Below are 21,361 nucleotides of genomic sequence, written 5' to 3'. Positions count from 1 at the left end.
CCCTTCTCTGATGTAATTAGTATCTCTTTTAAAGTGTGATGTCCCAAAGTAGAAATTAGCACTTTACATCAGAAGCTGGCATCCTTGGGGCTCAGTTATAGAGCGCTTGCCTAGCACATCTGAGCTACTGGGTTCAATCCTCAGCACCACATAAAAATAAATAAAATAAAGATATTGTGTCTATCTACAACTAAAAAAAAATGTTTTAAAAAAAAAGTTGGCATCTTTTGTCTGTAAAAGGCCAGATATAAATATTCTAGTTTGGGATGGCCAGATAATGTCTATCTATCACTACTACTGAACTCTGCCTTTGTAGTGTGAAAGCAACTATAGACAATACTAAACAAATTAGCATGATTGTATTCCAGGAAAACTACATTTACAAAAATAGGCAACTAGGGTAGATTTTGCCCATATATCATAGTTTAACTAACTAGTATAGAGCCCACTGTAATTATATCTTCATTTGTGAATGCAGTTCTTGAAGTAACATTTTTGTAAGATTGTATTAAAATATTTTGTATTATATTAGCATAGCTACTGCAATCTTCTCTTGGTTACTGTTTGAATGAGATCGTCGAAAGTATATCTTATAGATAGCATGTAGTTGGATCATATTTTATTTTAAACCAACCTTTTTGTTTTCATTGACACATTTAGTGTGTCTACATTTAGTGTGATTACTAATAAAGTACATATTTATGCCATTTTCCTCTTTTTGTTTTCTACAAATGTCTCTTCATTCTTATATTCCTTCAGTACTTTATTGTATAAAATACTCGTTAGTAAATAATTCCATTCCCTCCATCTTCCTTTATTATCCATACAAATTATTATCTTTTGTAAAGCAATCAACATGTTTTATAAACTTAATATTCTGTAAAATCAGATAAGAGAAGAAAAGAGTTACAAGCAAAATTATGTTTTATACTCTTTTTCATATACATAAAAGTTACCTTTAGGGGCTGAGGGCATAGCTCAATGGTAGAGTGTATGCTTAAGCACATGCAGGGGCCTGGGTTCAGTCTCCAGCATCACAAAAACAACAACAAGAAGTTATATTTATTAGTGCTTTTTATTTCATAGATTAGAATTGATTTATTGTCTTAGTGTCCTTTCATGTCTGCCTGAAAGACTCCCCATAAAATCTCTTGTAGAGTAGGTCTGTTAGATTGTTAACACCAATTTTTTTTGCCTGTTTTGGTTTTATTTCCCTTTACATTAACCAAATTATATTTTTGCTCAATATTATTTCATTGTTTCATATATGTTGTGTTTAGCTGTATTTTGTTTTGCATTGTTGTGCATTATATTCCATAGTATGAATGTAACACAATTTATTTATCTGTTCTACTGGTTGGTGGACTCTTCAGTTTCTAGGTTTAACTATCCAAGAAGAATTTGTGAGAATTATGTATATGTTAAGAATTGTGAGTGTTCTTATACACATCTGTCCCTGGGTACACACAATCATACACCTTTAGAGAATAGACCTAGCAGTAGAATTTCTGAATATATATAATCACAATGTGTTGGATATTGTCAAGAACTCTTTTCAAAGTAGTTGTGTCTGTTATTACTCCCATTAGCAGCATGTGAGAATTGATTTTTAGATATTAGCCATATCTGTGGGTATGTAATAATATCACATTATGGCTTTAATTTGAAGTACTCTCATTACTCATGAGAGTAAGCACCATGTTATATATTTATTGACTGTAAGGATTTTTCTTCTGTGTAATACCTTTTTAAGTCTCTTCATGGTTTTTCCATTAAATTGTTGGTCTTTCTTCTATTGGCTTTGGTTAGGTTGTTCAGTGCTTGAGTAAAAAAAAAAAAACACTCCAAAATCCAGAAGCTTATTTTTGTTTGCAAATCTGCAATTGAAGCAAGTCTCAGCTAAGACAGGTTTTCTCTCTTCCCTTGTACATGAGCCAACATAGCTCAACTAGAGGCTGGAGGACCTACTTTCAAGATAGCTCACTCATAGCTTCCACCTTGGTACTGGCTATAGGTTGGTAGCGCACCCAGGGATATAGGTCCTAGGTCTCACTTTCTGTTCAGAAAGGCCTCTATCTGGGTTGCTTTTAGTTTTTTCATAACATAATTGCTTGGTTCCAAAACCTAGCGTTCCAAGAAAACAACGCAGAAATGCATGGCATTTTTATGATCCAGCCTTGAAAATCACAGAGCATTGCTTTAACCATATTGGTTAGGGCAGTCACAAAGGCCTGCACTGTCAGAAGAGAGCATATGTTTAACATCTGTCACATGTTTATTTGCTGTGTGTTTATTTTCTATGGTAAAAAATCTGGTCAAATCTTTTGCCCCCATTTTTTTTTTCCCTGTGGTTCTGGGGATTGAACCCAGGGCCTTGTGCATGCAAGGTAAGCAACAAAACAGCAGAAAATAGAATTCCCATGAATGCCTTGTTCCTTCCATACCACTTCTCCATACATACACAACTCGAGTTTTAGAGAGAAACATTTATTAGAGTTCAGGAACCTACACTGATACACATCATTATTAATCAAGTCCATGATTTACATTAGGGTTCACTCTTGGTGTTTATGATTTGTAGGTTTTAACAAATGTATACATATTCATGTAATAATTGCTGTTCTCTATAATCAGACCCTTCTCTATAAATAGCATATGTGGACCCTCTTGTCATAAGATCTCTGGAGATCTATTTGATTCTTCCAATAGTAGAGCACTCAGTCAGGGCACCTAAAAGGAGATACAGAAAATTTGGGGACTTCTAGTTACAATAAAATCCTGAATATTTTCCAGAACATAAGAACTTCTGGGGCCTTCTACTGCCTGGTACTTGAAGTAATTGTCCTAATGCCATCCATTTTTGGTAGACTACAAATAAAATCCTTGGTTCTACACCTTTCTCTTAATATAAAGGCATTTTTTCCTTTATAGGTATGAGACATGCTTTTGAAAATAAAAGCTGACAGCTTCCTTTTTTCCTTAGGTCTGACGGTAACTGCTGTAAAGGACTCAGGAGAATGGAATTTGGAGGCTGGGGCATTAGTACTTGCAGATGCAGGCCTTTGCTGTATCGATGAGTTTAACAGCCTTAAAGAACACGATAGAACCAGCATCCACGAAGCAATGGAACAACAAACCATAAGTGTTGCTAAGGCTGGGTAAGTATTTCTTTTCTTTAAAATCTATGGAAACAGATTATTTAATTCATGGTTTAGAGAAAATAGGAACCTTATTTGTTCTATCTGGATTATCAGCTATTACCATTCAAGATACACCTTTCAAGTTTTTCCTTATTAGAATGCAGAGGTATGTGAGGAAGTAAAAATGAGTTATTGGGGAAAAAGCAAGTATAAATGTAGATTGATATAACCAATGGAATGGATTTATGAAAAGTTTTCAATATGGGAATCAACTCATTTTTTTCTTTTATTCAGCAAATATTGTATTCTGGGCATATCATTGTATTAGGAATTTTGAAAGATTCAAGAAGGAAAAAAGATCATAGTTTCAGCTTTCAGTAGCCTCTTATACATCTATGAAAGGTTGACCACAGCATATGGAAACCTAAATAATAAGTAATATATATTTGCATAAGATGAAGTGCCTTTTGTGACTCAGTGATGCTCAAGATTGAAGTATATGAATCTCTGTCTACATATAACCAAAGGAATGAATAATAAGCCAGGTTTAGACAGAAATCCACTCACCCAGGCCCTGAGGTGGCTACCAGAAACTTACCTGACTATAAAGGTTAGCCACCTACACAAACAAGCTTCCAGGCCTTCCACACACGCAACAGGACTAGAGCTATCTCAGCCCTAACGTTGCTATTAAGGGTGCAAGTAGAGCTGCCAGCAGTGTTTTCAAATAGTAGTGGGTACTTAGAAGCCAGACAGAATCTGGTATATATAGATTCTAGGAGATCTATTTATATATCTTAGTGAAAAAGTAAAGGGAATTGAGGGAAGAAGGAAAAGAGAACAGAATATAGCCCATAGGAAAAGCATACCAGAAAGAACTAGGCAGAACCATTATCAGATCAGAAGATACAGGAGTATACAGAGAGACCCCCTCTATAATATAGATGTACAATGGTTGCTGTGGAGTAGTGACACTGAGGATAATCTTCCAGCACTGCACTGTAATAAGCCCCCACTCAGTGAAAGGTAAAGGCACCTCGATACTGAAAGGATTAAAAGTCTGTGGTACATAAGGTAACAATAATATCACCAATGTCCAGTTTAACTATGATGGCCTGATAGACACTGATGGCCTTTTAGAAGGAACCAGTCCTTTTCTGGTATAAACACTGTTTATCTCATTCTTTGCTGTGCTTCCACTCACTGTGCCTGGTACATGGTCAGAAATTACAAGGCAAACACAGAAGAAAAGAAAAATGGTGGGAGGAAAGAAGGAAGGAAAAAGGAAAAGAACATTTTGTTTTCAAAAGATAAAGTAATCAACAGAACCAGATTTAGTGATGAGACAGAAGTTGCAATTATAAGACACAAACTTTAAAATAACTATATATGTTGTTGAAGTATCTAGTGAGAAAGAAAAACAGCATGAATGAAGAGAGGCAAGACATAGGTAGAAATAGAAGCTTTAAATAAGTATCAACTGGAAAAGCCAAATAGTACACAATATTAGGAATTAAAAATGCCTTAGACTTCTGAGCAAACTAGATTATGCTGAAGAATGATTCAGTTAACTTATAGGTCTATAGTAATTACCTAAAACTAAACATGAAAAGACAGAAGAGTAAAAAATACATACATACAGTGATATAGCATGATGCCAAATTTTGTGACAAATAGTTTACTAGAATCACAGAGGAAAAGGAGGCAGAAGGAATATTTAAAGAAGCCATGGTAATTAATTATACAAAAATTATTGATGAATATCAAATTACAGATTCAAAGGACTCAGGGGACTTCAAGCAGGAAAATACTACACAGGCACACACACACACTCATAGTATGTATCCGGACACATTATAATCATGCTGCTGAAATCCAAAGATAAACTCTTTAAAAGGCCAGAAGAAAAATAAAAACTTTTCATAAGGAAAAACAGAGATGAGAATTGAGAAGAAAATTTGTCAACCTAGGAAACAGCATTCAAAATTTACAGCAAAATATTTGTTTAGACAAGCAGATCTAGAGTAAGACATTTTTATTTAAAGGAAGTTCTCCAGACAGAAGAACATGATTCACAGTGAAAATCTGGTTCTGCACAAATGAAGAGCATTGGAAATGGTAGGACATAAGAGAAAATAAAAAAATAATCAACAGAACCAGACTTAGTGATCATTTACCAAGGTAATTATCTATAGCAAAAATAGAAATACATGACAGTAGTAGCCTAAAGAACAGAAGGAAGAGACGGAAGTTTGCTGTTACAAAGTTTTTACGTTATCCATAAGTGGTCCAATAATGTTTAAAGGTAGACAAATAACTTAACGATGTAAACTCTAGAAAAAAACATGAAAACAGAGGAGTCATAATAATAGCCAGTTATGGAGATAAAATGGAATAATAAAAAATAATCAGAAAGGGAACAAATAATAAATGGGACAAATAAAATACAATTAGCAAAATAACAAAAAGAGTTTGTGGTACTGAGAGTTGAATCTAAGGCCTTTTGTATGTTAAGTATGTGCTCTGCCACTGAGCTACATACATGCCTAGCTCCAGGATGAATAGATTTAAATACAACTGTATGAATAATTATACTAATAATAAATCGTGTAAAACAATTAAAATTCAGGGACTGTCAGGTTGAATAAAAAAGCAAGCTCTGACTATACAATGCTCTACAGAAACAGACTTTAAATGCAGACACATCAGTAAGTTAAAAAAATGTAAAAAATACATTTATATAATAGAAACAAAAAAACCTGACCAGAAAATTACAGGAAAATAAAACTTCAAACAAATATCATCCATGAATATAGACACAAAAATTATTCCTAATACTTTAGTAAATTAAATTCAACACTAGATAAAGGATTAACTTTATAGCCAAGTTGGTCTTACCCCAGAATGCAAGATTGGTGTAATGTGAAAATCAGTCAGTATAATACACAATATTAGCAGAATAAAAAAAAAAAAAACTGTATCCCAAAATAGAAAGGGAAATTGTTTTTGACAAAATTAACTACTTATGATAAAATTTTCAGCAAAGTTCCTTTGTCTTTTAAATGGAATCTCTGAAAAACCTACAAAAAACATCACAGACTTAGTGGTAAAAGACCGAATGTTTCCCACTTAAGAGTAGGAGTAAGAATGTCTACTCATAACTATTTTTGGTCAGTATTGTGCTAGAAGTCCAGTTAGTTTAGTAAGAAAAAGAAAGAAAACACATTCAGATTAGAAAGGAAGAAGTTAAAACTGTCTTTATTTTGTATGACATGAACACCTATATAGAAAATATTCAAGAATCTATGAAAATCTACTAGAAATAATAAACGAATCTAAAAATATCAATAGAGTACAAAACCAATGTGTAAAAATTAATTATCACTATCTGATAGCAGTGAACAATTAGAAGTCAAAATAAAATATACATTTATAAGAGCATCTTCAAACAGGAATTCTTTAGGAATAAATCTAACAAAATATGTTCTAGATTTATACCCTAAACACTGGAGAATACTGGAGAAAGATACTAATTCCATTGATCAGAAGACTTGTTATTGTAAAGATTTAAGCTCTTCCCAAAGAAATGTGACTCAATGCAATTCCAGTCAAAATACCAATTTTTTATTTTTGGTAGAAATTAATAAACGGACTGTTGGGCATGGTACCGCACACTTCCAATCCCAGAGTCTAGAGAGGCTGGGGATCCCAAGTTCAAAGTCAGTCTCAGTAACTTAAGGAGTCACTAAGGAACTCAGTGAGTCCCTGTCTCCAAATAAAATACCAAAAAAAAAGGTCTGGGGATTGTGGCTTAGTAGTTAAGTGCCCATCCCTGGTGCGAAAAAAAAAAAAGAAGAAGAAGAAAGAAAACAATTAATAAACTGATTTTAAATTTACATGGAAAATCACAGCAACAAGAACAGCCAAATCAAGTTTGAAGGAGGACAAATTTAGAGGACTTTATTACTGTATCAAATAGTGTAGTGTTCAGATAAGGATAGACACAGATCAGTGGAAGAGAATGCAGGTCTAGAAATAGACCCACAGATACAAAGTCAATTGATTTTTCAGGAAAATGCCAAGATAATTCAGTAGAGAAAGGATAGCCACTTTAAAAAATGGTGCTAGAACACTTACATAATCCATCAACTGATAAATTAATGAGTGGATTTTAATAAATATATACTAGGAATTTAAAGGAATAAACTGTTGGTGCATACATCGACATGGTGAATATTTGAAAGTATTATGCAAAGTGAAAGACATCAAGCATTAAAAACTACAGCGCTTCCATTTATATAAAATTCCAGAAAAGATGAAATGAAGGAGGGAAGTCAGATCAGTGGTTGCTAGAGGTTGTGGGTTGTGGGAGGCGAATGATTACAGAGGGGCTCCTTTAAAAAGGTGGATTTTAGTGTTACATAAATATACCACAACAACCATAACTCTAAAAATATATAAACTCAAATCTTTATTTTTACATTCACCAGACTTGAAATCACTCTGTCAAATGTTGTTGAAGTTTCTGAACACTTAACTCTCCCTGTGCTCATCCTGTCATCCTGTGTCACCCTGGCTGGTGGCGAATAGGACAAGTATACAGCTTGAGCTTTTGTACCCTGTTGGTAGACCAGCATAGAAAGATACCGCATAAGAATAGATTGGAAGGGCATGGAAAGAAATGACAGTGCCAGGGGAGATGTACATTCATTGTCAGTAAAATCCTTTTTTAGTTGGAGTGACATCTTCTAGAGGAAGTAATTTTAAGAATAACTTTCAGATTGGATTTCTTTTGTCTGCTGAAAAGGAGAGGATTCACAGCTTGGAGGCAAGAGATTTGAACTTTAATTATCTTGCTACTTGTACTTATAGTCAAATTTTCATTGTTTCTTCTTTAAACCATCTGTCAAATATAATATATATATAATCAGAGTTTTGCCTGAGAAGCACTTTGAGTACTTTGATTTAATGAATTTTTCTCTTGGCTTCCTTTTTAGACCACCACACTGTGGTAGACATTGTTGTTACGGTTACTGTGCTAAACATTTGTATTATTTATAGTTTTAAGATAAAAACCTGCAAACGTTTGTTTTGTCTTGGCTGCTATCTAAAGTGTAATAACTCTTTGAACTAAGACATGGATTATAACCAATATTTTAGGCTTCCATTTCTTTACCTTTACATAACAATTTTTACTTTGCAGAGCATTTTAGCATATTTATTTCATTTAAAGATCACTATAGTTTAGTGCATTTAAGGAATTACAGGACTTTGTTCTCTAGTTATTGTTATTAAATAGGTCTTTATTGAGTGTCAGGTATAGATATTGGTGACATTTGGTTTTGTTCCTCTCCTCACTAAACTATTTTGGAATTTGAAGACATTTATACCATATTATTCTTATCATAAGCAAAGAATCAATTTCTAAGCATTGCATACTGTATAATTATATAATACTTTCAGTGGCTTGTATGTTTTATTTCCCCTCTTGGTTTTTCTTTCGTTTTCTTTTTCTTTGTCATTTCTCCATGTTGGAAAGATTTCTTTTTCTTGATCAATTTAGTGAAGATATTTTTTAATTACCTTGTAATAACAAACCTGAGTTTCAGTGGTCTCTTCTGAAATTACTCAACTCATTTCTAGCCTACTCCCAGGAACAGTAGGACTACTGTGTGCTGACAAGCATCTCGTTGTATTTGATTTTCAACATGATGTTTCTAACATATGCTGGCCTGTTGAAAATTTCAATCAGACTTAACACTTCTTATGCATCAAAAATTTTAAATTTTATTTAGAATCAGAGCAGTCATATAACCTGTATTTGACTCTCTCCTACCTAGGGTTACTAGGCTCTAAGCTTTCCATACAGAAATAAGAACTCAAAAGAAGGGAAAATGTTTTCCCTTTCAAATTTTTCTTTTCTTCTTTGTGACTTTACAGAATTACTTAAAACTGGTACTGTCATCTCTCATAAACAAGTGCCCAACAATAACAATAGCAGTGAATATCCCTTATTTAAAGTAAAGCATAATTAAATTGTTAATATTTTTATGGAGAAGTCGTTGTGGTCCTAGTGGAAAGAGCAAACACTTCTGTGCCCTGAGACCTAGCCTCAGTTCCAGCTGTTCCCTCATTGCCGCTGCAGCATCAGAGGTTCAGTCATCTTCAAACCTACTTTCCCACAGTATGATTCACTATTTTGTGTGTTTGTTGGGTCTTTTAGACTCATTCACTTCTATTTAATATTTGAGTTCTCCTTTCTTCCATCATTTCAACTTCTTCAAAAGAGGCCCAGTTAGATACTGTCATCCCTACTAAAAGATTTATTCAAGAACAGCTCCTTGGCCTCTGGCCATTTTATGGATTGACTGTTCTTGGGTCAGCTGCCAGTCCATTCAGTTCCTCTGTGGCAGTTTACACCAAAGGAATCAGGGTTATGTGCTTAGTGAACACTCCAATGTTCGGCCTATCTAGACTGTAATGAGGACAAAAAAATCACTTCAGGAGTATACCACAGAGCAGGTCAGAAGAAAAGGTAGGTTCCTCAGTGCTGGAAAATAGTAGTTTAGGCAGGCAGAATAATATCCTAGCAAATCAATCTTTTTTTTTTTTCCAAGCCAAACTGTATCCAGCTTTATTAAAGATACTTTTCATAAACAATCATGGTGTTTCAGGCAGGACATGGGCAGACAATCGTTAACAGTATACAACAACTTTCAAACTCCCTTCTTTAATGGACTACCAAAATCAGAAAGCCACTATAAAACCCAATGAAGTCTTCATTTGATGCTCTGAATAGGGAAAGTTTAGAGTGAGGGTTGACATTTCACATTTAGCATGTTGTTTAACAACTTTTCACAAGCCAACCCTGACTTTCAGGAAATGAAAGGAAAATGGCAAAAATTATTAATCTGGAGATCCACAATCTAGAAAAGGAACTGCTACTCTTCTGAGGGACACTATTCTCAATGACGTCACTGGAAAGTCCAGATTGCCCCACACACTGGTAAAACCAACTGTTGGGAATCAGGTCCCAACAGGTTTGGGGGAGTTAAGTCTATGCCGATGGCAGAGAGGGACAGGAGGACATACAGATGAGTTTGAGTTTTTCCATAATACAAGGCATTTGTGCCAAGGTGGCTATGTGTGCCAACATCAGGGAATCCCTTCCTCTTAGGAACAAAGAGGAAGTCTCTCAAAACTAGAAGGGAAAGGTGTCTTCCCCCATAGCAATCCAGCTTTGGAGACATTCTACTAGTGACATATGCTCCTTCCCCCCCCCCCGAAAAAAAACAACAATGAAGTGTTCTGTGTGCTAACAACATAGCTTAAAAAAAAAGTAAAACAAAATTCTGCATTTTTATAAAACTTGATAAAAAATAGTATTTCAAACTGTACAGTCACCAGAAGTACACAGTTATCAAAAACGCACACACTTCACTTGGCATCTCCAGCACCTTCAGCTTTCTGTGCCTGGTCTGTTTTGGCATCTCCATTTTCTGCAGGGTTTTTCCCATCCTTGCCAGTGTCAGCTTTTCCTTTTCCCTTTGGGTACCTTCTCTCCCTTCTTTGCAGGGGCCTTTTTAGGCTTGGGCTCTGGCTTTGGAGGAGCAGGTTTGGCAGACAACCTTGCAGATCTTCTCTGTGGTTCGTCTTTCACCTTGGCTTTATCTCCTTCAGCATCCCCTTCAGCCTTTCCCTTGGGCATGGTGGCGATGGCGGCAGGACGCAGGCGCTAGACGCGGGGATGCAGCGGTGCGCGGCTTTGGTCGGTCTGGGGGTCGTTCTCGGTCCGGGGGTCATTCTCGCCTCCTCTTCTTCACACTGCTAGGAAATCAATCTTTATAGGAGGTGATTCTTATGAAAAAAGTTTTGAGCTCACTGGGTTTCAAAGAAATAGACAGAAGGAATGGGAGGGTTTTAAAGATAGTACTTAATCTCAGGTACTAGTGAGCTGTAGACTCTTGGTCTCACTCCATTGTAGTTTTTTTTAGTACAATTTTTTTTTTTAAGTTGTCAATGGACCTTTATCTTATTTATTTATATATGGTGCTAAGACTCAAACCCAATGCCTCATACATGCGCATAGGCAAGTGTTCTACCACTGAGCCACAACCCCAGCCCTCTCTATAGTAGTTTTTATAATTTCTTTCCAGATTAAAGCTTCAACCAACTACGTGATACTTTTTCCTCTATATAAGTTGCCTTTTAACTTTTTTTATTTTTTAACTTTTATTTTGACGATATCACAGAAAAATGCAAGAATAATACATTGTTTTTGCTTTCAGTTCAGCAGTAAAGTGTGCCCTGAATCACCAGTGTTTTATCTATCATCTGTTTGGCAGTATGAACCCATGAGAACTCTCTTTAAATTCCACTTTAGTTTATGTTCGTTTTTCATACCACTTACTCTATGTCACTCTCCAGTTTAAGAAAAAGTTGGTTCTATCTCCAACAGTGGCCCATCTAATGTTTTAGGCTAATAGCTTTCGGAATCTCAAGTTTTACCACTTAGAGGACTGTTAATCTTTCTGATGCAAAGTATGCAGTAAATTGCCAAGTGCAAAACTCGAGAAAATGTCTCTAGAGACCTGCAGCATAACATGGTGTTAATTAGTAATACATGGGGTTAAGTGTGAAGACAGGAACACTTAATCATTAATTCTAACAAAATAAAACAAAATATAGTACTCCAAATTTTACCCTTAGGAAAAACCTTAAAAACCTAACCTTCTCCTCAAACTCCATTTCAAACACTTTACTCATTTTGGCCCAAAGCTTGGAAACTCCAGGATAGGAGTCATTTACCAGGCTACCACCATCAGTATACTTTGGACCCTGTCTCTCAGGGTTTACTTACATTAGGTTTTCCTTTGAGACACATGGTGTCTTCCTTGCATCATCAAATTGTAAAATGTCTTTTTTTGCTTTCTCTCTCCTTTTTTCTCTCCTATATCTCAGGTGACTAAAGGTAAAGGTATTGATTTGTGAAATGGTTTTGGTTTGAATTACAATCTCCCTTAAAGATATTAGTGTGAACCAATGAATCAGGGTACCACCTGGCCTCCAAGACTACAGAAATTTCTCATTTTTTTTCAATGTGTCACTTTATATGTACTGCAGACTATTAGAAAGTTCTTTTTTATAAAAAGAAACAGTATACTTATTTTGTTCCATTTAATTGTGCTAACTTCACAAATTGCTTTTAGAGTTAAGGTTAAACTTTTTGCATTGTTTCACATGGTGGGCATACAACTTCAGGGGCCATCATAGTGTATACACTTACCATTTAAATGCTTACGTGACTGGGAGGGAACCTACATGATTTCTGTAGTATAAAACTTATAATCAGAATAAAAAAGTGGTAAAATGCTCAGGATGCCCAGAGTCTACCAAAATGTAAATCACAGTGTCAATAACCAAAATGTAGGTCTTATTGAGTCAATGCATGTTTGAGAAGACCACTAATGTTGTTTTTCTTTGTTTATGTTACTTAAATCTGCAAATATTTTTAAAGTTTGAGAGTTCACTTACATTTTCCCTAGCTGCTTAATGAAATAGAACAGGAAACCAAAATGCAAATGATGTAATGTGAACTTTAAAAAAGGGATGACAGTACTTGAGTTTAGGTGAATTCTTTTTAAACTGTGCAAATGAGCATCTGTGCTTGAGAGAATGGCAGCACAGTGCCATACAATGGTGCGTGGTCCTTTGAAAGAACTTTATGTGATGATGACCTTCAAGGCCTTGAATACCAAACTAAATAAATGATTTGGGAAAAATCAGGGTTCTTCTCAAACTTAACTATAGATAATGCCTCATCAAGGGCAGAGTATCACTGGATTCTTCAATAATAGAGGATATGCTAGCTGTTTGCTAAGGACAACTTGGCATTATAATTATATATTTGGTGCTATTAAATTATACTCACATGCCCAGGTAGGAAGAACAATCTGAACATTAAACAGCAAGGTAGCAATGTATAGTTTTGCTCAAAACTCATGTCTTGAGCACTCATCAGTGTAGAGCTGTTTGCCAGCTTCTGGCCCACAAAAAAATGAAAGGACAAGGCCTTTGTTCTTGATGTGCTTACAAGACAGACAAGTAAACATTTATTGTACACTGTCAGTCTAACAGCCCTCTAAGAGCCATGGCACAAACTTGAACTTGATTACTCCATTGCTGATCAGTGTTCTGGCCCACAACTAGACTACTGAGTCAGAGTCTCTGAGATGGACCTTGGAATCTGTTAGGTCTCATTGGACAGCCTGGCAGAGGGACCACTGCTCCAGACTGATTGCTGTGCACCCAGATAATCTGCCTCTACCTCCCAAGATCTTGGAAGCTGTGTCTTCGTAGACTACTCTCCTGTTGAGAGGAGGGAGTTAGTCATTCTACATAATCCCCCTGAGAGGACTGAATGGGACTATAGAATAGGTTGAGAAGTGTTCCTTGGAAGCAACCAGATGTGCCACCAAGATATGAAAATATAATCTAAAATCATGTACTTTGAGAGTTTGTGTTCTTCTAGATGACCACATAATCAGAACTCTTCCCCCATCTCCTCTTTCCTATTCCCTTTGCTTATGAGTTGTCTTACTACTCATTGAGCTAATATAGGTGTGAAAGGTAATTTTCAACTTAAAGACCTTGTTAAAAGATGGGAAAGAATGTACATACCTAGTATTTAAGATTGCCAAATATATATATATAATGCATTGAGAATAGGTTTTGTTTTTTGTTTTTTTGTACTAAATGGTTTCGATTTTTTAAAACTGAGGTTGAATTAATGTAGACATGTGAGACAGTCTAGAAATTGATATTTGAAAGTTGCATCTCAGACTGTTTTCTATCCAGATTCTTTTGGTAAGGAGACCACTCAACTGTTACTGGGTTTGCCATAGCCAAAGGATCTGGAGCATGCTAGAGGTTTTACTGTATATTACTCACAGTAGATTAACTGCCATAGCAAATAGTAGCTTAACACTGTATATTTCTTGTATATGTATGTATGTGACACTAATCCCATTAAGGGGACTCTGCCCTCATAAACTCTTCTAAAACTATTTCCCACAGGTCCCATTGCCCAATACCATCACATTGGGTGTTAGAGCTTCAAGATATGAATTTGGTGGGGGACACAAACATTCAGTTCATAACAGCCTCTATTCCTTTTGACATGGGGGAGTAAAAGTGCAAAACAAAAACTGCCATTTAATTATATTAAGTGTACTATTTCATTAGTGTTAAGTATAGTCACTTCATTGTGCAAACCAGTCTTTCATCTTAAAAACTGAAACTCATTACTCATTAAATAACTCCCCATTTCCCCTCCTCCCAATCCTTGTCAACCACTTTTTCCTATGAACTTGATTTCTTTTTCCTATGAACTTGATTACTCCAGATAACTCATAAGTAGAATCACACAGTATTTGTTTGTGACTGGCTCCTGAGGTTCATCTATGTCGTAGCATGTGTTCTAATTTCCTTTTTTTTTTTTTTAAGTCTGAATAATTTTCCATTGTATGTGTAGAACTCATTTTCTTCATCTGTGTACACTTGAGCTGTTGTACCTTTTGGCTCTTGTGTATCATGCTGCCAAAGACACTGGTGTGGCCTCTGTTACAAGTAAACATGGAGATTGCTCAATAAGAGTCATAAAGGGAGTCATGGAGATCATCCCAAAAAAAGAACAAAATTTTCTGGAAGTATTGTACTGGTAAAAATAATATGTGTTACCTAAGTTTATAATGTTAAGAAAATTACTACTGTGTTTATAGGTAAGGTTAAACGTGGATTTAATGAATGGAAAGCTAGCTTTTTCTAGAAACCAGTGTTTTCATTCCTTGAAGTTAATGAAGAAAAAAATGTGTATCAGCATTGTTTTATGACTGTTAAAGTCTATGAAAATATAGTAACTGAATTTTAGGATTACTGAACTAAGATTTACTTTTATTTATCATTTAATTAATACAAATATATTGAGCATTTAATGTGTAAGGATAATAGCAATAAGTCAGTCCCTCAAGGAATAACAAATTTAGTAGGAACAAATAAGGCAAATAAATAGATACCTAAAAACATCAGGTAGAATCTTGAGATCACGGGAGTTGTACATCTAAAATGTTACAGCCCATAGGGGAGGAGATCTGGAAAAGAAAAAAACATTGATTTTTGAAACTTAGCAGATATAGGTTTGAATCTCAGAAAAACTGTCTCATTGTAATCTTGGGGAAGTTAATATCTAATCTTCTAGCTTCCTTATTAAGTTTGTGATAATAGCACTCACTTTCAGGTTTCTGTGAAGATGAAATAATATGTATAAATCTTAACAGTGGTTGGTATTACAAATGTGGTAATCATTTTTATTAATATAATTGAAGAAGGTTATGTTCACATTGGATTAGAAAAATGAATTACCTTATACTAATTCATGAGCTCATTCATTCAGTGGTCTTTGTGAGCCACCAGTATGCACAAAGTATTTTGGATTAGAGAGAGAGAGAGAGAGAGAGAGAGAACATACCTGTTTGTTTTCTAAAGCCCTTTTCAGTTTTTAACAGAAATGATAACAGGTCTGTAACCACTAGGTTTATTAATTGCCTTCCCCTCTTTCACCTGCCTAGAGACTTCCTGGCATTGTCTGAATCCTCCTTCTTTGCTATAGAGATTTTCCTAACTTCTTATTCCACATTGTCACCTCTTTTATCTACTCCCCTGTTTTTCCTCGTTTTCATTTCTTCACCTCAGGAAGCCTTTTCTCATTGCATACAACTCTTACTTGGTCCACTTCATGAAATTTAATTTCATTTTTTTTCTGGTTACCTCAGGAATAATTTACCACCTTCTTTCTGTCTTTGCATCTCACATTGGATTGTATCTCTCATAGATATTCTGGCGTATCCTTAGAAGTTTCTGTCTCCTGATACCATAGTCAGAATCCCTTGCACACCTACTATCTGCCAGGTGCTCTCTTGGGCCTCCTCATCCTCCAGCAATTCTATTGTAAAATAATTGGAGTCAGGAACTAGCTGAACACCTTTTTGAATTCTCAGTATATCCTTTTCACATAGAAAATAGCCTATAAATATTAGTTGATCAGACAAAGGAAGAATGATTAATTGTACATAGTATTAAAAATATTTTTCATTATTTCATATGCAAGTATATTTTGTTTCATTGCCAGTATTGCAAAAATACTCCTTTTATGGTAAATACAAAGTCTCACCTGATTATATGTTAAATGTGCTTTTGTGGGATCAGTAGGAACCATTTACTGCACTGCTTTTTTGGAAAATGATTCCCAAGTTCTAAACTAGCTGTGTAGAAACCATTTTTGAACACAAATTGTAAGATGTGGACTATCTTTTCAGAATTTTCTCCTTTTACTAATCTTTTTTAAAGGGGATTAAGTCTTTGGTAAAAGCACTTTGTATTTCTTGTTCAATGAATGTTTTTGTTTTTGTTTTTGTTTTGTTTTTGCCACAAAGATTCTTAAACTTTTTTCTTCTCAGGGAATGAAGTAACTTCTAGAGCCAACTTGAAATAGATAGAAGATTAACAGATGTAGCACATGTTTGCTGATGTCATAGGACTGTGACTTAGGAGAAGCAGACCTCCCACTATAACTAAAAATGGAATCAAGTGCAGAACATACCCATTTACAGATCATTTATTTTACATTTCTTATTGTCAATGAATATACATATTATTTTGAGAACTTGCTCAACATTTATCAGTTTAAGAACAGTATCTAAGTTATGTCATATCCATACCTATCCTGCTACCATCACACTTAGGACTTTAGTACCTCTTTACTGAACCATTACACTAGCATCCCACCCATGTCCCACATACATTCCTTCCCTGTCCAGCACACCACTAGGCCCAAACCTCCTCACACATACACACACCCTTTCATAAATGCTCCTCAAAAACTCTATGGTTCAGGCATGGTGGTACATACCTGTAATCCCAGTTTCTTAGGAGGTTTATGCAGGAGGATTGCAAATTCAAGGGTAGCCATGCAACTTAGTGAGACCCTGCCTCAAAATAAAAAATAAAAAGAACTGGGGATGTGGCTCAGTGGTTAAGCACTCTTTTTTTTTTTTTTTTTTTTTTTTTTTTGGTATTGAGGAATAGCAAAAAAAAAAAAAAGTAAACCAATCCTTAATTTCCTGATTTCCTATTCTTTACTCCCTTCCTTTCTCTTTTATGATTAGAAAAATCAAAACAAGTAAATATACAGAAAGTTTTTGCTCACCATTCCCCAAAGTCATCCCTACCTCTTGTTCTCCACAGGTATATGACTCTATCCACTTAAAAATGTCCAGGTGTCTTCAAGGGTCCAGTTTAAAAGTCATATCATAGTGATTTCCTGGTCATCTTTTTCATCACATAGACAAATAACATTTTCCTTAGTTCCCTGGGAACTTTATACTTATAGAACCTAGCATTTGCTGCCTTGAATTACATTATACTTGGTAGTTTACGAGCTTCTGAAGAATAGTATCCATGTTTGGTTTAATTTCATATACTTCTTAGCTCTTAGCAGAGTGTGCTCACTAGAGGAGCATAAAGAGTATTCATTCAACAGTTGTTGCTCTTCAAGATAAACTAGTTTCAGTATACCTAATTTGAACTTGTTATTTGTGATACCACCTTGTATTATGTCACATTTTTTCCTCTGGATTCTCAAGGTGAAAATGAAGTCCCATTTTAGTGACAAGTTTGATCTTGGTTTTTTTTTTTTTTTTTTTTTTTACAAATTCAAATTTTATTAGGAAAACCCTGGCTCATATAATAAATCATCTTCCAAAATTTTACTATTTTAAAAATAGAATTTTATTTCATCTTGCATGGCCCAGACTCCTTTTATCTTTATGGTTCATCTCCTAACATTGAATGTGTTTCTAAAGAACAAAGAGCAAAACACCCTCACTTCTTAAAACCTTTGACCTTAAAGTGACTCCATGTCACTTTTAACCTTCCATTGATGAGAACTGGACCACATCTGGAAGGAAGAATGACCAGAAAATACTATCCCTAGGTTCACATTTACCTCCAGGTGGTGATTTCAGTCTTTGAAATGGGAGACACAAAGGTTTGGTGGCCAGTTAAGCACCACACCCACTTTTGGCAACACACTAAACAATGCATATGTTTTATTTTTCATTTGATCTATTGGTCTCATGTGTTTGATATCTACTGCTAATTTTACTGTCTCTTTCTGATTCTTGAAGTCATCATAAGCTACTTTCCTTATCTTTTTTTTTCTTTTTTTTAAGTTTTTTATTGTTGGTTGTTCAAAACATGACATAGTTCTTGACATATCATATTTCACACTTTGATTCAAGTGGGTTATGAACTCCCATTTTTACCCCGTATACAGATCGCAGAATCACATCAGTTACACTTCCATTGATTTACATATTGCCTGCTGCCTTTCCTATCCTCTGCTATCCCGCCTCCCCTCCCCTCCCCTCCCCTCTTCTCTCTCTACCCCCTCTACTGTAATTCATTTCTCCCCCTTGTATTATTTTTCCCGTTCCCCTCACTTCCTCTTGTATGAAATTTTGTATAACCCTGAGGGTCTCCTTCTATTTCCATGCAATTTCCCTTCTCTCTTGCTTTCCCTCCCACCTCTCATCCCTGTTTAATGTTAATCTTCTCATGCTCTTCGTCCCTACTCTGTTCTTAGTTACTCTCCTTATATCAAAGAAGACATTTGGCATTTGTTTTTTAGGGATTGGCTGGCTTCACTTAGCATAATCTGCTCTAATGCCATCCATTTCCCTCCAAATTCTATGATTTTGTCATTTTTTAATGCAGAGTAATACTCCATTGTGTATAAATGCCATATTTTTTTATCCATTCATCTATTCAAGGGCATCTAGGTTGATTCCACAGTCTTGCTATTGTGAATTGTGCTGCTATGAACATCAATGTAGCAGTGTCCCTGTAGCATGCTCTTGTTAGGTCTTTAGGGAATAGACCAAGAAGGGAAATAGCTGGGACAAATGGTGGTTCCATTCCCAGCTTTCCAAGAAATCTCCATACTGCTTTCCAAATTGGCTGCACCAATTTGCAGTCCCACCAACAATGAACAAGTGTACCCTTTTCCCCACATCCTCGCCAGCACTTGTTGTTGTTTAACTTCCTAATGGCTGACAATCTTACTGGAGTGAGATGATATCTTAGGGTGGTTTTGATTTGCATTTCTCTGACTGCTAGAGATGGTGAGCATTTTTTCATGTACTTGTTGATTGATTGTATGTCCTCCTCTGAGAAGTGTCTGTTCAGGTCCTTGGCCCATTTGTTGATTGGGTTATTTGTTATCTTATTGTCTAATTTTTTGAATTCTTTGTATACTCTGGATAATAGGGCTCTATCTGAAGTGTGAGGAGTAAAGATTTGTTCCCAGGATGTAGTCTCCCTATTTACCTCTCTTATTGTTTCTTTTGCTGAGAAAAAACTTTTTAGTTTGAGTAAGTCCCATTTGTTGATTCTAGTTATTAACTCTTGTGCTATGGGTGTCCTATTGAGGAATTTGGAGCTCGACCCCACAGTATGTAGATCGTAGCCAACTTTTTCTTCTATCAGACGCCGTGTCTCTGATTTGATATCAAGCTCCTTGATCCATTTTGAGTTCACTTTTGTGCATGGCAAGAGAAGTGGATTCAGTTTCATTTTGATGCATGGATTTCCAGTTTTACCAGCACCATTTGTTGAAGATGCTATCCTTCCTCCATTGCATGCTTTTAGCCCTTTATCAAATATAAGATAGTTGTAGTTTTGTGGATTGGTTTCTGTGTCCTCTATTCTGTACCATTGGTCCACTCGCCTGTTTTGGTACCAGTACCATGCTGTTTTTGTTTTATTGCTCTGTAGTATAGTTTGAAGTCTGCTATCGGTATACCACCTGCTATCGGTATACCACACATCCTGCTTAACATTGTTTTTGCTATTCTGGGTCTTTTATTTTTCCATATGAATTTCATGATTGCTTTCTCTATTTTTACAAGAAATGCCGTTGGGATTTTGATTGGCATTGCATTAAACCTATAGAGAACTTTTGGTAATATCGCCATTTTGATGATGTTAGTTCTGCCTATCCATGAACAGGGTATATTTTTCCATCTTCTAAGATCTTCTTCTATTTCTCTCTTTAGGGTTCTGTAGTTTTCATTGTATAAGTCTTTCACCTCTTTTGTTAGGTTGATTCCCAAGTATTTTATTTTTTTTCTGTGGATATTGTGAATGGAGTGTTTTTCCTCATTTCCATTTCACAGGATTTGTCGCTGATATACAGAAATGCCTTTGATTTATGCGTGTTGATTTTATATCCTGCCACTTTTAAATTCATTTATTAGCTCTAATAGTTTCTTTGTAGACCCTTTTGGGTCAGCTAGGTATAGAATCATGTCATCTACAAATAGTGATAATTTAAGTTCTTCTTTTTCTATTTTTATGCCTTTAATTTCTTTCGTCTGTCTAATTGCTCTGGCCAGTGTTTCGAGAACTATGTTGAACAGAAGTGGTGAGAGAGGGCATCCCTGTCTTGTTCCAGATTTTAGAGGGAATGCCTTCAATTTTCCTCCATTCAGAATGATGCTAGCCTGAGGCTTAGCATAGATTGCTTTTACAATGTTGAGGTATGTTCCTGTTATCCCTAGTTTTCCTAGAGTTTTGAACATAAAGGAATGCTGTACTTTGTCGAATACTTTTTCTGCATCTATCGAGATGATCATATGGTTCTTTTTTTTTTAAATTTTTTTTTTATTGGTTGTTCACAACATTACAAAGCTCTTGACATATCATATTTCATACATTAGATTGAAGTGAGTTATGAACCCCAAATTTTACCCCAAATGCAGATTGCAGAATCACGTCGGTTACACATCCACAATTTTACATAATGCCCTATTAGTAATTGTTGTATTCTGCTACCTTTCCTATCCCCTACTATCCCCCCTCCCCTCCCCTCCCATCTTCTCTCTCTACCCCATCTACTGTAATTCATTTCTCTCCTTGTTTATTTTCCCATTCCCCTCACAACCTCTTATATGTAATTTTGTATAGCAGTGAGGCTCTCCCTTCATTTCCATGCAATTTCCCTTTTCTCTCCCTTTCCCTCCCATCTCATGTCTCTGTTTAATGTTAATCTTTTCTTCCTACTCTTCCTCCCTGCTCTGTTCATAGTTGCTCTCATTATATCAAAG

At 35.5% G+C, this 21,361-nt stretch overlaps 1 protein-coding gene, 1 long non-coding RNA gene and 1 pseudogene across 5 annotated transcripts in view; 1 reads left to right on the top strand and 2 right to left on the bottom strand.

The window, feature by feature from the left end:
- Window positions 1–21,361, top strand: part of MCM9 (minichromosome maintenance 9 homologous recombination repair factor) — a 90,983-nt gene that overhangs the window by 48,580 nt on the left and 21,042 nt on the right. For all 3 annotated transcript variants that reach the window (XM_081293928.1, XM_081293927.1, XM_081293926.1), the window contains one exon: window positions 2,984–3,158. In XM_081293928.1, coding sequence (XP_081150054.1) covers window positions 2,984–3,158 — 175 coding nt within the window. The remainder of the gene's footprint in view (window positions 1–2,983; window positions 3,159–21,361) is intronic.
- On the bottom strand, window positions 9,829–10,884 carry LOC308650031 (non-histone chromosomal protein HMG-17-like; annotated as a pseudogene). Its single transcript has one exon. The product of its transcript is annotated as a non-histone chromosomal protein HMG-17-like (transcript).
- LOC308648858 overlaps window positions 15,151–21,361 on the bottom strand; it is a 160,973-nt gene continuing 154,762 nt past the window's right edge. Inside the window, exon 3 of the long non-coding RNA XR_014021926.1 lies at window positions 15,151–15,289. This is a non-coding gene — a long non-coding RNA (uncharacterized lncRNA). The remainder of the gene's footprint in view (window positions 15,290–21,361) is intronic.

This window comes from Spermophilus citellus, assembly GCF_964194105.1.
Source record: "Spermophilus citellus genome assembly, chromosome: 5".
Taxonomy (NCBI): Eukaryota; Metazoa; Chordata; class Mammalia; order Rodentia; family Sciuridae; genus Spermophilus; species Spermophilus citellus.
The sequence above is the reverse complement of the archived record's forward strand: the minus strand, read 5'-3'. Positions and strand labels throughout refer to the sequence as shown.